The sequence below is a fragment of the Nycticebus coucang genome, chromosome 1 (assembly GCF_027406575.1).
Source record: "Nycticebus coucang isolate mNycCou1 chromosome 1, mNycCou1.pri, whole genome shotgun sequence".
Lineage (NCBI taxonomy): Eukaryota > Metazoa > Chordata > Mammalia > Primates > Lorisidae > Nycticebus > Nycticebus coucang.
In genome coordinates this window covers 170508614-170522105 of record NC_069780.1, presented here as the reverse complement: position 1 = coordinate 170522105, position 13492 = coordinate 170508614, and the positions used below count along the sequence as shown (strand labels likewise).

Genomic DNA, 13492 nt, shown 5'->3' with positions numbered 1-13492 from the left:
CATGTCCGTGAAGATACGCATTAATCTGCAACCAGCAGCAATTACATTATGTAAATTAGATCCAACACGGAAGATAGTCATGATACTTAGTTAAAAAGAAAGGCTACAGAAACTGTGTGTGGTATCCTCCTGTTAAATGTGTGGATTTATGTACACAGAAGGTCTGACAGGATATGAAAATTCTCTGGGGGATGGAATTGTGATTTATTTTTCTGCTTATGCTTTGTACTTTTTTCCACCGTATTTTCAAAGAAACATTTGTTTCTTTCTCCTGCTAATGAAAGTAATACATTTTCCGAGTTTTTGACAATGCACATGTAAAGTGTGATAGTTATTCTGATAAAACTCACTCTCAGACACTTGAATGGCTCACTCCCTCTCCTTCCCATCTTAACCCAAATGATGTCCTTTTAGGGCAAACTCCCCAACCATCCCAACGGAAACTGCCCCACCCCACATCCCTGCTTTACTTATCACCATCGACTAGTTGGTCTGGATATCTAGGCTAAGAGTATCCAGCACTAGCACCCAAGCTCCCCAAGGAGCCCCAGAGCCTACAACAGGCCTGACACACAGTCAGCATTCAGGATGTATTTGCTGAAATAATGAATAAAACACATTTGTTTTACAAAGAACTTTTGCCTTTATTAATGAGAAAGCAGTGATGCTCAGTTTAAAATAACATTTTTTAAACAAAAATTTTATGTCTTTTAATGTAATGTCAGCCTTTTACCACAGGGACCATTTACAGATGCTGATGAAAGCTACAACCCCCCCTTTCCTGTTCCCACCCCCTCTAAATTCCCAAACACACACACCTACACACACATAAAACTGAATACAATTTCAGGAGGTTTTGAGACTTCCCTGAAGTCTATCCATAACTTCTTAAAGGTTTCACTGATCTGCAGGGTGAGAGCTCTTGATTTAAAGTGTGGTCTGGCTTAAAATCATAACTTCTTTCCTATTCTAATGATTCAAAGAATATATTCAACTCAAATATCAGTCTTTTCCTCCTCCCATCAGCCAGTTAAATGTTAAATGGATTCCTTCTACAAAGAACTCACAGCTTAGAGAGGGCTAAGTTCAATATTTACAGCTGAGAACTTGATAAACATCCAGATAAAAGCTAAAAAAATCTAGTTAATAATCCAGAGATTTCAAAAAGTATAGATGTTACTAGAGTGTAGTCAAAATATCTGGTTAAGTGTATTTGTCATTTGTCAGTTGAAATTCCAAGGTCATAACCTAAGACAGAAAAAGAGAAAAGGATCTATTCCACACAGAATATGCTTCTTGAATTTTATTGTTTAAAGAGCAAAATAAAAGGGAACAACGTGCATCCACCAGCGTGCGGTTTTCCATTAAGCAGAAATCAAATGCTCTGTAATAAAGACCACCCCCCTAAGAACAGATCAGTACAACAACAATAGTGATTTGACTTTGTATTTTATTTCAGGGTGTACATTTCATTCATTGTTTGTAGGAAAACTGGGCTAAATCTCAAGGGGTAACAGTCTCCACTTCCATACTGCCACGTCTGCGCCCTGCTTCATTTCTTTATGTCTTCAGGCTCATCTGGCTCTCTCTCTTGATGCTCTCTTTCCCACCTCATTTCTTTTAACTCTTGTCTGTACTTCCGTTCAATGAACCGCTTCTGATGGGCCATCTGGGGAAAGTTATCTGACACAAGGAAACATACTTTATGCTTAATAGAGGATAGCCACTAGTGCAAACAATGACGCAGACTAAACACATACGCTACAAGCACATATACTCAGACGAAACGTGCACAGTTGTATTTTGTAAGGCAAGATGAAAAAAACTGTTTTTTCCCTATTCTTTCATCACTCACAAACATATTGGAAGTATGGATTGGCACCCCTGAGTCTAGAGTTCAATATCTGGAGTGAACTTGAGTCTAAAAGGCACCAAAACATACAGAAATGTTAAAACGTAAGATGTATGCTTTGGGATGTTTCCAACCAGATGCAATGTAGCGCCATTCTCCTAGCAACAAGTGATTTGCAGGGAGAAATTAAAGGATGTAGTAAAGTGAAGTCATATATTTTTGAAAAGCTAAAATCAAAAACTCCAAACGAATAATGATATGACACCATTATTTATTAAGAATTAAAAGAAAAGTGCAAAAACAGATCCATGGGCAAAAAGAGTCATTATGTCTGATAATTAATTCTACTCTTAAAGTTTACTGTGAGAGGTCCAAACTGCATCTGCAAAAGTAACTCAAGTAGGGAACTTTTATTTGGTTACAGGAAACATATCATTCAGAGCTGTATTTAGTTAGATATTTGACCCTGTGCAATGGTGTTGACACAATGAAAATCTTGATGAAACTTAGAAATTTTTTTTTTTTTTTTTTTTTTTTTGTAGAGACATAGTCTCACTTTATGGCCCTCGGGTAGAGTGCCGTGGCATCATACAGCTCACAGCAACCTCCAACTCCTGGGCCTAAGCGATTCTCTTGCCTCAGCCTCCCGAGTAGCTGGGACTACAGGCGCCCGCCACAACGCCCGGCTATTTTTTGGTTGCAGTTCAGCCGGGGCCGGGTTTGAACCCGCCACCCTCGGTATATGGGGCCGGCGCCTTACCGACTGAGCCACAGGCGCCGCCCGAAACTTAGAAATTTTTACCATGCAGTTGTCATTTGTGGTGTAACTTTGGTGTAATAATGAAGGAAAAAGTCAAATACAGGTGAGAAAAGTCCATTTCATACACTGAATACATACTGAACAAGCACCATGAAGGGCCATGAACATGAGTAAGAACTACGCACATTAACTGCCAACACGGAGGAAAGTGACTGTGTTAGGAACCTAACCAGATGGGGGGCTGCTCAAGAGAACAGGTGTTACTTCTTCATGCTTCAAACATATGAAAAGAATCCAAGATGTGAGAGAACATGGTCTTTTGGGTAAGCAAGTTGGTTTAAGGGTGAAGTGTGACCCTGTGCACAGCTGCCCTCGGATCAGGGCTTCCCCCTCTGTGGTTTCACTTACTGATCTCAACCACTGTCTGCAAATACGTGAGCACAGTATAATAAGACATTTTGAGTGAGAGAGGGCAGAAAAGTAAATTATGAACTGCTATTCCTCTCCTACTGTGCCTAATTTAGAACTTAAGCTTTATTATAGGTAAGGGTATACAGGGGAAAGCACCGCATACCCGGGATTTGCTGCTACACGCAGTTCACGTGTCCCCCGGGAAGAAAGCACAGTTGCTCCCCATGGATGAGGGGAGAGCTTCTGTACAACATATGCGTAAGTTCTTTCCCCACCCTTTTATAGTGCACCAACCTCACCCTGAGTTGGGGTGGCGAAGGGACAAGGACAGGGATGGTAGGAAACGCCATCTGAAAGACAGGCAGTCAATCAGCAAAGACCTGGTAGGTCTGAGAGTCATGAGTGTTGATAAGCGAAAGAGGATCATGGCGTTTGTAGTTCAGAAACGAAACAGTAATAAAATCAATTCCCTAAATGATATTAAGTTGATTCCTTATACAAGTGTGTAAATCACAGGTTCAAATACAAGTACATTTTAAAAAATAAATAAATCCCAATAAGTTATCTGTACATTATCTTGTAAAGCAAGTTTCTAAAAAATGAACTCTATTCCTAAGTAAATTCTACTGTAAAACTGAATTTACAATTTGAAAAACCCTACAATTCAGCTCTAACCACTGGCAAACTTTTAGCATATATCTTCATAGATTTTCTTCTATGAAGTAAAGTTATATTATATAAATACACAAGTAGGCACACATATACCTAGACACGAACATTTAAAATCATTCCCCTAACCATTCTCATACAGGGAAAGTATGTATTTATGGCTATACTTTTTTCATTTATTCTAGTCTAAGGATTTTCCCATATCATTAGTTTTCAACACCATTATTTTGATAGCTATGAAATATATGTATAATATTTAAATATAGCTATAGGGTCGGTAAACTACTACCCACAGGGCAAATACAGCTCTCTAGCTGTTTTTGTAAATAAAGTTTTAATAACACACAGACGCACCCATAGTCTGCATACTTTGTGTGGCAGAACTGAATAATTGTTAGAGACTGTATGCCGGGAACCCTGAGAAATTTACCATCTAGCCCTTTACAGAAAATGTCTGCCAATCCCTGGGATATACTACAATTTATTAAACATTTCTGTACTGTTAAACACTCAAGTTTGATTTTTTCTGTTGTTGTTATAAATCAAGTTATCCTGATTATCATAGTATATGAACATTAGTCCATAACTCCAATTATTTCCTTAGATTTGATTACCAGATAGGAAATCTCTGGATCAAAATAAGTGAACTTCTTTAAGGACCTGACACATAATGCCAAATTGCTTTCCAGAAGTTTAAACAATTAACTCCCACCAGCACATATATGGAGGCCTGTGTCAGAATAGGCGATCTCTCAATATTGTTCTATATTTGAAAACAAAATCTCCAACGATAACCTTTAATAATTTATAACTAGAAAACTGGAATCTCAATATGTGACATTGCATCTATGTACAGACAATGGATGAAAAAGTTCCCAACAGTCAACTGAAAACTCTCAGCAAAGACTTCATGGCTACTGGAGCCCGGCGGCACCAGCTTCTGCCCCCACTGACTAACCCCCTTCCCCCAATAGGAAGCTATTGTCTGCTGATTTCTACTTGGCTCGTGGCCTTCTCGTCTTTCCTGAAATCTGGGCCTCTTCACTTTTAGCTTCCCGCACTTTGCCTCCCCCCCACCCCCAGCCCCGTTCACGGGGCACTCAGAACATAATAGAATTGCATAGTCATTTTGTGCCCACAGCTTCTGCTGTGCAGAACAATGGACCTCAGAAGAAAATTCCCTTGCTCTTAAGCCTTCAATTTACAAAAGACTATGCAGTTTCCTACAAGTTCAATTATGTAATTGAAGTTTCTTCAACCCATGCATCCCACTCTTGGGAATCTATTCCACTAAACTGTAATAAAAACACTGATATACAGACATTTATTGTTAACAATGATTAAAAAACAAACAAAAAAAAAGCAAAAAGCAGAAATAAAGTGCCCACTAATAAAAAAGCTGACTAAAATATGGTACACCCATAGCAGGAACTATTATGCAGCCATTAAGAAAGGATGAATTAGAGCTATCTTCTAGGGTCTGCGGGGCTGCCTATGACCTATTACCGAGCAAAAGCAGAAAGATGCAGAGAAGTATGTAAATAAGATCTCATTTAATAAAACAAGGGAAAAAACTGAAAAGAAAAAAAACTTCACATGTATAGATCTATGTTACAAGTTTTTACAAGTATGGAGAAATATACGGAAAGAGACACAGCAGGGCTGAGAGCAGGGCCCTACGCAAAAAAGGGGAACGAAATTAAAAGGCACTCGGGAATACTTTCATTTTTAAATTATAAGCTCATTTTATCCGTATCTCACATTCTACTATACTCTCCGTGGAGAATTATTATGAAGAAAACAAGATCACATTTTTATCAGTACTTACCATTTTTTTCCTTCCTCATTTTCTTCCTATAAAACACTCATTACATTATGAACATACAATTATAGAAAAACAGATAGGCTTACATTTTTCTAGTGCATCCATTGCTGCTCCCATTTCTGCTTGCTGAATGCTATTAAACAAAATAAAGGTAAGGCATACTTTAACTTGAAGATTTTTTTGAGTTTTTTTCTTTCAAAAACACTAGATGTGGCTACAAATTATTCAGCTGATTTCCACGTTTGGTGCATAAAATTACATCTGCTTACTCCTGTGTCACACGCGGCACTGCACAGATAGGGACATATACAAGAGCACGCAGAAAGGTGATTTGTTTGCACAAAGCTGGTTTAACTTATTCATTCCACTCTTCACACTGCAATAAAATGCCTTCCATTTATGTCAGCTCTAAAGTATTTCTTACTTAAGTTTGAATACCCTCGGTATAAAGTTTAAAGAGGAAAAGAATAAAAATATAGAGAGAGACAGGCTTCAAATCATTTCTCATTTAAGATAGAGACTGGAAAGTTCAAAGAAAGGTGATAATATACATAATTCTTTTTACCTAAAGATGTTAGCATTTCCACAAAGCTCAAGTGAATACCAATAAGAAATCAAATGTCTAATGGCTATGTTGCCTGACAGGACACCTCTTCCATTTCCAGCTTACATCCATGAGCATTCTGTTGGGTAACTATAACTGAGAGAACCTTACCTGTGGGCTAAGTAATGTGGTTTCTCAAGGAGGCCAAAGCCCTGTGCACGGTGGCATTCCCACCAGCCAAGGCCCTTTCTCCAATTGGAGCTTGGCACGGTGATTAGTCATTGGGATTCACTTTGCTATCACCCCTGAACACTCTACACTCTAAGTTAAAAAAGACAGACTACAGAGTTGGGAAATACCAACGGGGGATTTCTCAGACACAAGAAATGTTCATTTGAACAAACTAAAAGCATTTTCTTCTCCTACCTTGGTCCTTTCCCACAGCCTATTCTTTCTCCTTTGAAATAAACAGCCACAGTGTAGGTTCTAGCATGGGATGGTCCTACTGTCTGCAGAGTCCTGAAGGGCAAAGGAAAAAACTTTAATTATGATACAGTGTTATTTGTCATGGCTACTACGTAACTATGAGAAAAGTCATGTACTTCCTGCCTAGATAGAGAAAGGTAAAATAAGAAACACAAAAAATGGCAGAATAATACAGGGGTAAGGTTTTAATTGGCTAACCTGACAGAGCTTTTGAAATAGAAAATTTTTAAACTTTGGCACTGCATTTTTATATTTTTTTCTCCAAAGTAATAAATAGCCTCTAAAGGCTAACAGTGAAGAATAAAATATTTTTAAATAATTTCTAAGTGTGCATATTCCAAGTATCATAAAATTCACAACTTTCATTGTGAAAAGTTAGCAGCTTTGGTCTTGTTTTCCAGGGCTAATCACAGCCCCAAATGCTGAATATTTGGTAATACACCTCAAGCCACACCTGAACGCCTTTATGGGTTCTCTCTACTGTCTGGCAGCGTATCTAAAAGATCAAAAAGTGTATTTAATTCCTGAAACATCTGAGATAATTTCAAAGGTGTGCTGGGAAGCCAAGTACACAACACAATCACCAGAAAACAAAGCTCCAGGTGCCCCGGATTTTAATGACACGCTGCAGATTTCAAATGCAGTAAAACTGATAACTTCATGGAAAAGGGAAATTAAAAGTAGCCCACAAAGATAATAGAACGAACACAGTAATCTTGAAAAAAAAAAAAAACTATGTAAAACAACCCTATCATCTTGATAAAAAAGAACAAACTCATGGTGTACTTTCATTTGGGGGATTGATGAGAAGGGAACATGGTAATTTCCTTTGCGTTTCTGTTCTCCCCGGGCTGAAAGCGCACACTGGCTCCGTTAAGGTAGTCCTCATTATAGTAATCACGCCTGCGCTATGAAAAGTTTGTCATCCTATTTTATTTATTGAACTTTAATTATCACTTTGATGAGGAAATACTTCGAGCCTTTCATATAACGCTGTCTGGATATTCATTATGCTTATTAGGCACATATTAAAGTGCTATTTCTAAACATTTGGGGAATTTTTCCCAATAAATCAAAGAAATATTGTTCAGCAATGACAGCATCTTGGCACAATTTATAGCAGCTTGCTGTGGGGTGACTCAACTTTCCCTCGGTCTTAGTTTTTCTTTTAGCAAAAAAGTCTATAAAGTGTTGTGACTATTACACAAAAACATGAAAAAATATTTAAAATTTCCAGCTGCCACTCTGGTGTTTTTCCTTGAGAACTGTGGAGTTTGAGGAAGTCCGAAGGGAGGCTTTGACTGCGCATGGAAGGCAGACCCACAAACACCTATTTCTGCAGCCCGATGTGTGCACAGACGTGGGGTTGCACAGGGTCCAAGCCAGATCTTTCAGCGTCTTTGAAATCACAGTACTTTGACATGCAACCAGCCTATTTCAATAATCCTTTCATTTTGTAATTCCTCCTTGAAACTACCATCTGAATCAACATATGAGTGTCTCAGAATAATTCCTCTACTTCAGAGCCAAAAACGCCTGTTTTCATGAAAACGGGCGTTTAGTGGTGTAGTGACCCAATACTCCCCTACATTCCTTTTGAATGACATCGGCTAACAATCAAAGGAAAAAGATATTCACAAGTACACGGCACCCACTGGGTGAGGGGCTCGTTTACAACTTGAACTTTGCCTTGGAAGTGAGAACAATGTAACCTAAAAATTTGCACCCCCATATTAATTCGAAATAAAAAAAGAGAAGTATATGGCAGTTTGGGGTGCATATTCTGAGAATAAAACTTCCAAATATTGAGCAACTGCCCTGCTTCTCACAATGGCCCTGCGGGGGAAGCACCACTGTCAGGCAACAGAGACAGAGGCCAGCAGGGGCCCAGGGAAGGACAGAGAGGCAACCCCAAGTATGGTCAAAATCAGCAGATGCCACCTTCGAATCTGGACGCACAGCCCAGCAGAGGTTACAACAAGAAAACAAATACAGATATTAGCTATGTATATAAAAGCTCTCTAATCCCAATTTCCTTATCTTGCTCTCATCACCTCAGTCTGTCTTCCTATAGGCAGTAAGTAGCTCACAGAGAACTTCAGACGTGGGAGAAGGCACAGGCAGTCAAGTGGGAACCACTTATTGGTGGCCCAGACTCACACTGACAGAAGTCTACATCCTGGGTTCTTGTCATGATTACCCCACAATGATTAATTTTTCCTCAGGGTACGTGGAAAACCAACACTAGGGACGCTGGATGCAATGGCCTGCGGGCAGCAAGTACTTACTTGTACAGAGGAATATCCGGCTCTTTCCCTTCTGTCCTGAGTGTCAAGCAACACTGCTGAAGCTGGGATTTGGGGTCATTCCAGTCCTGATTCAGAATGAACTCCTGGGGAAGCCCCCAAATAGTACTTAGTAGTGTGTTCTGGAATTACCAAACATAAAGCATACCACAAATTTAAACTTCACGTGAGCTTACTTTTAATCGCGGGAAGAAGCAGACATTCATGAAAGTATGAACGTACTCCAGGTCCTTATCAATGTAGAGAGCTGCAATAAACGCTGGAAAAAGGACATTTTCAATAAACCACACGCCGTTGCCATTTAGCAGAAAAAGTAAGAAACTCAGACTTTTAAGCAACATTTTAATAAGGTTTTCAGCCTCTAGGTCCTCTTTAATTTTTAGCATTACCATTTCATCTTTCTTCAAATAAGACTCCACTGTCTATTATTAAGATGAGAAGCAGCAACATAGATGTGTAAGATGGAAATCACGGAGTACGAAGACTCGCTAAGGGCTAAATGAACAGTTGATCTGGGAACACAACCACATCAGCATTGAAAAAATCAAAACACAACGCAAAGGTTAGATACGATGCCAGAATAACCACATCCTTGGGTCTTGTACTCCTCGACACCAATCTTGAGGAGATCAACCATTTTATAAGGGTACTATGTTAAATTTCATAAACAGAAGCAGGACAATTTATAGATTCAATCAGCCCAAATAGAGAACATCTTAATACTGGGCTTAAGGACAACCTAACAATCTATCCAATGTTTCATTAATAAACGGTGACCCCCTAAGATGATTTCATTAAAAACTACCTTGACCCAGTAAATAAATGGTGCATTTTTAAAAGAAGGAATAAAAAATAATTATGATTGAGCTAAAAAAGAAATGCCAGTGAGACCGCTCTCTCAACTTAATTTTTCTGTAATTTTCATCTTTAAATTACTTTTCTTTAGTTGAAAAAGAAGTTCTTTTAAGTCAGATTGCCTTGCACTTTGTAAATGAGCTGGTTTTGCATGGTAGACTTTGATATCTGAATATAATTCCAATTGTCAAAAATACCATAATACTAAAACAAAGTTCTAAGGCCTAGTGAATGGCCCACTTATTTTGAAGTAATATCAAAAACAATACAATTATGTGTATAATCCTTTAGTTAGCTATAATAGGATTATTTACAATGCTATCAGACCATATCAGAAACTGCAAAAGATGACATTTGTCCACAGAGCTTTGTGCTCATTCAAAACAATGGATAATAGTTTTAGTATTTTGTGAATAAGTTGTCCTTCTTTCTTCTGTGCCCCTGTATGAAGGCTGACGGGTGGCAAAAAAGCTGTGATTGAAACTACCGGTCTTCCTATTTGTTATTCTTTCACACAAAGGGACATAACGGTTTAGGGCTGGGTTGGAGGAGTGGGGACTGGGCTACTGAACATGAATTGAACATGAAATTCATTATTCACATGTCAAAATCCCAAATTATTCTCCTTTGGACGAGCTTTGGTGAAAAACGAAAATAATAATTAAAATAGAGAAAAGGTTTCTGTAGTCAGAAAATATTATAATAACAACAAGAAGCAGGAGGATAAATACTGGTCGATTGGATTTAAACTTCAAACCTGCAGATAGAAAGAAAAGTTTTACTGGGTAGGACTCACACTCCAAAAGGTCTGCCAGGGTCTTGGTGCGGAGGGCCACGGGCCGCTTGGTCTTGTCGTTGGTTATGGCGTACTCCTGCATGCCCAGCTCCTCTGCCACTTTGGCCTGAGTCCTGTTGTTCACCAAAGAGCTTCGTAACAGCTGGCCAAAAGGAATCAGGGTACATTTAGAAACCATCTTTCTCGCTTCCGTGTTGGACTCAACACAACTGAGAGCATCTCATGACAGGGACTAAGGTAACTGATGGGCCAGGCACTCTGGTTACCCTCAGGTGACACTGACATACTCTACACACAGCCAGTGTTTCTCAGTAACTCTGGATCTTACCTGGATTTTACCCACATGTCATTTAAATAGCTCATTTACTTCTTTATTAGCAGTAGGGGGTTTCTTAGGGGGTTTCTTAGGGGTTTCTATCGATTAAAGGTCATAACTTCTTTAAGTTTAATGCTACTAAATGAGGAAGCATTAAAAGGTTTTTTTGTTTGTTTTGTTTTGTTTTTGAGACAGAGTCTCACTTTGCCCCCCTGGGTAGAGTGCTGTGGCATCATAGCTCACAGTAACCTCAAACTCTTGGGCTCAAGCAATTCTCTTGACTCAGCCTCCCAAGTAGCTGGGACTACAGGTGCCCACCACAATGCTCAGCTATTTGTAGAGATGAGGTCTTGCTCTAGCTCAGGCTGGTCTTGAACTCATGAGCTCAGGTGATCCACCCACCTTGACCTCCCTGAATGCTAGGATTAAAGGCATCCCAGAGTACTAGGATTATAGGCATGAGCCACCGTGCCCAGACCTAGAAAGCATTAAAAGTTTCAAAAATCCATTTTATTATAGTATAATTTGTATTCAATAAAATGTACCCATTGTAAGTGTACAGTAAGATGAGTTTTGAAAACCTTACATATTTCCATCATTCCAAATTCCCTGTACCCTTCTACAACCAACCCTTCCCAACCCCCAAGCAGGCAAACTTGGCTTGCCTTCTATACATTAGTTTTAAAGGAGTTTTTTTCAAATTTAAACTTCAAGTTTAATGGCATTGTGCTAACTTTGATACTGTAATATTTAGGGAAGTGATGTACAGCAGGTATTACAGGAAAAGATTTGGATTATTTATTTACATTTTAATTTTTATTATTATTATTACAAAGATCTGTGCTATATATCCTGAGTCTTAGTTTTTCATACTGATATCCTTTACCTTTAATCAAATTAAAATATAATTTTCATATTTCCACTTCAGAAATTCAAAACAAAAATTTCTACTAGACATTTCAGACAGCTAAGCGTCCTCCAAGAACTATCTAAGTTGTCCTATTAGATACTGCATGAAAATTATGCAACCAATCCATCGCAGAGGTGTCCATAAAACAAGCATAGTTTAGGCATTTAGCACTCATTAACCAATCACCAGGGGAGAGCTGGGGAGGGAGGCTGGGGAGATGGGTGGATGCAAAGATGGGAACTCACCAAAAGAAAACTGAACATAATTAGCCCTAATCTCTAAGATCTGGGGGAATGATGTCTCCCAAACTACAACTTTTCTCATAACAGATATAACAAATTCTTGGTCCCTTAAAAAACTTCCTGCTAAGAAACATTCCTGAAACCAAGGAAGAAGAGCAGGAAGCAGCGGCGAGCTGCGCTGCTATCGCCGCACTTGGTTTTTATTAGATGCAAGTTTTATGCTCTGTGGCTCCACCGTGTCAACAGAGCTTATGAAAATCAAGATTTATTCTCAATGTCTGATATTGAATCCCTGACAACAGATAAATAAGAAACAATATGTTCTTAATTTGTCTGACAATGATTCATGAAGCAGAAACACAACTTGATCTTCCTAAGCCGCGCTTGCTGCTGAGCTTTTGACTATTATTCTTTGCCTGTCTGCTTCCTTCCTCCCTGTTCCCCCCTTAACTGCATCCTTTCTTCCACATTGTGTTTCTTTAAAACCAATACCAATGGAGTGGCTCGAAATATTAAAAGCCTAGCTTTTAATAGAAGACCAAACAAATAAGGAGTGTAATTTATATTTGATAAAATGTACCCATTTTAAGTGTATAGTTAGATGAGCTTTGAAAATCTTATATATTTCCACCAATCCAAATTTCCCATATGCCTGCACAACCAACCCTCCCCAACCCTCAACCACAAGTAAGTGAACTGGAATGAACATACCTTTTTTGGTTTGGATTTCAAATGGGGAATGGGGGTATGCAGTTGTTAAAGCAGAGGCTGTGGGCAAATCACAGGGTAATTTTGAGAATATGGCCATGCTGAGCAAGTTGGGTCCTCTACAAATATATGCTTTTGGTGTGGGTAGAAAATTCTTAAGGCTGTGTAGATGTAACATTCAAGCCTCAGAACCAACAGGCCCAATGCACATGCGTCCACATACAAATTAAGCTACATCACTGGTCACCAGCCGCAGCTGCACCTCCCTTGTCAGGGCCCCTCATTCAATGCGATACGGTAACGCCCGCTGACAGGGACGCAGGAAAGCAGGGAGGAAGGGAACAGAAACGCTTCCAGTTCTATTTAAGACCAGCCCTGACAGGTCTTAAAACAGCGGGGGTGGGGGAGGGGGGGCAGGAGAAAGTGAAATCTGTAAGTTCTTGCCAAAATCCTAGAGCCTGAACCAAAAGTCAGTAGGGAAGAAGGAAGCTATAAATCATCCATATTTTCACAGTCAGTTTAAATTTAGAAGATGAGTTGAAAAGAGATAAGACCTTGCTCTTTACCTAGACGAGAAAGTCTGAATGGCAGTTCTTTAAATGACAACTTTCATCCTTGTCCTTTGCTGAACTCTATTTCATAATGAATCAGGTTACTTGCCAAAGAACAAGATCCAGGGGGGTGAGCAAGGAAGGAAACCTTGCGGAGTCAGCGCCACAGACCAGTTGTAGACGCAATTATGCACCAGGCCTCGCACCCACGGCTAAAGATCCCCCGAGCATCAATGTCCTGCTGCTGTCCTTGGGAACCGA

The 13492-nt window shown here is 39.3% G+C and overlaps 1 protein-coding gene across 5 annotated transcripts in view; it reads right to left on the bottom strand.

Annotated features, from left to right (window-relative positions):
* Positions 1 to 1284: 1284 nt before the first annotated feature.
* The window catches only part of DROSHA (drosha ribonuclease III), a 147480-nt gene continuing 135272 nt past the window's right edge, over positions 1285 to 13492 (bottom strand). For 4 of the 5 annotated variants that reach the window (XM_053592711.1, XM_053592728.1, XM_053592738.1 and 1 more), the window contains 6 exons: positions 10505 to 10646; positions 9030 to 9112; positions 8836 to 8939; positions 6488 to 6580; positions 5604 to 5650; positions 1285 to 1683 (listed from right to left, as the gene is read on the bottom strand). In XM_053592711.1, the coding sequence (XP_053448686.1) occupies positions 1553 to 1683; positions 5604 to 5650; positions 6488 to 6580; positions 8836 to 8939; positions 9030 to 9112; positions 10505 to 10646 (600 nt within the window). In that variant the 3' untranslated portion in view covers positions 1285 to 1552. Of the gene's footprint in view, positions 1684 to 5603; positions 5651 to 6487; positions 6581 to 8835; positions 8940 to 9029; positions 9113 to 10504; positions 10647 to 10926; positions 12741 to 13492 lie in introns of those variants that run through there. The other variant, XM_053592745.1, reaches the window with a different exon arrangement.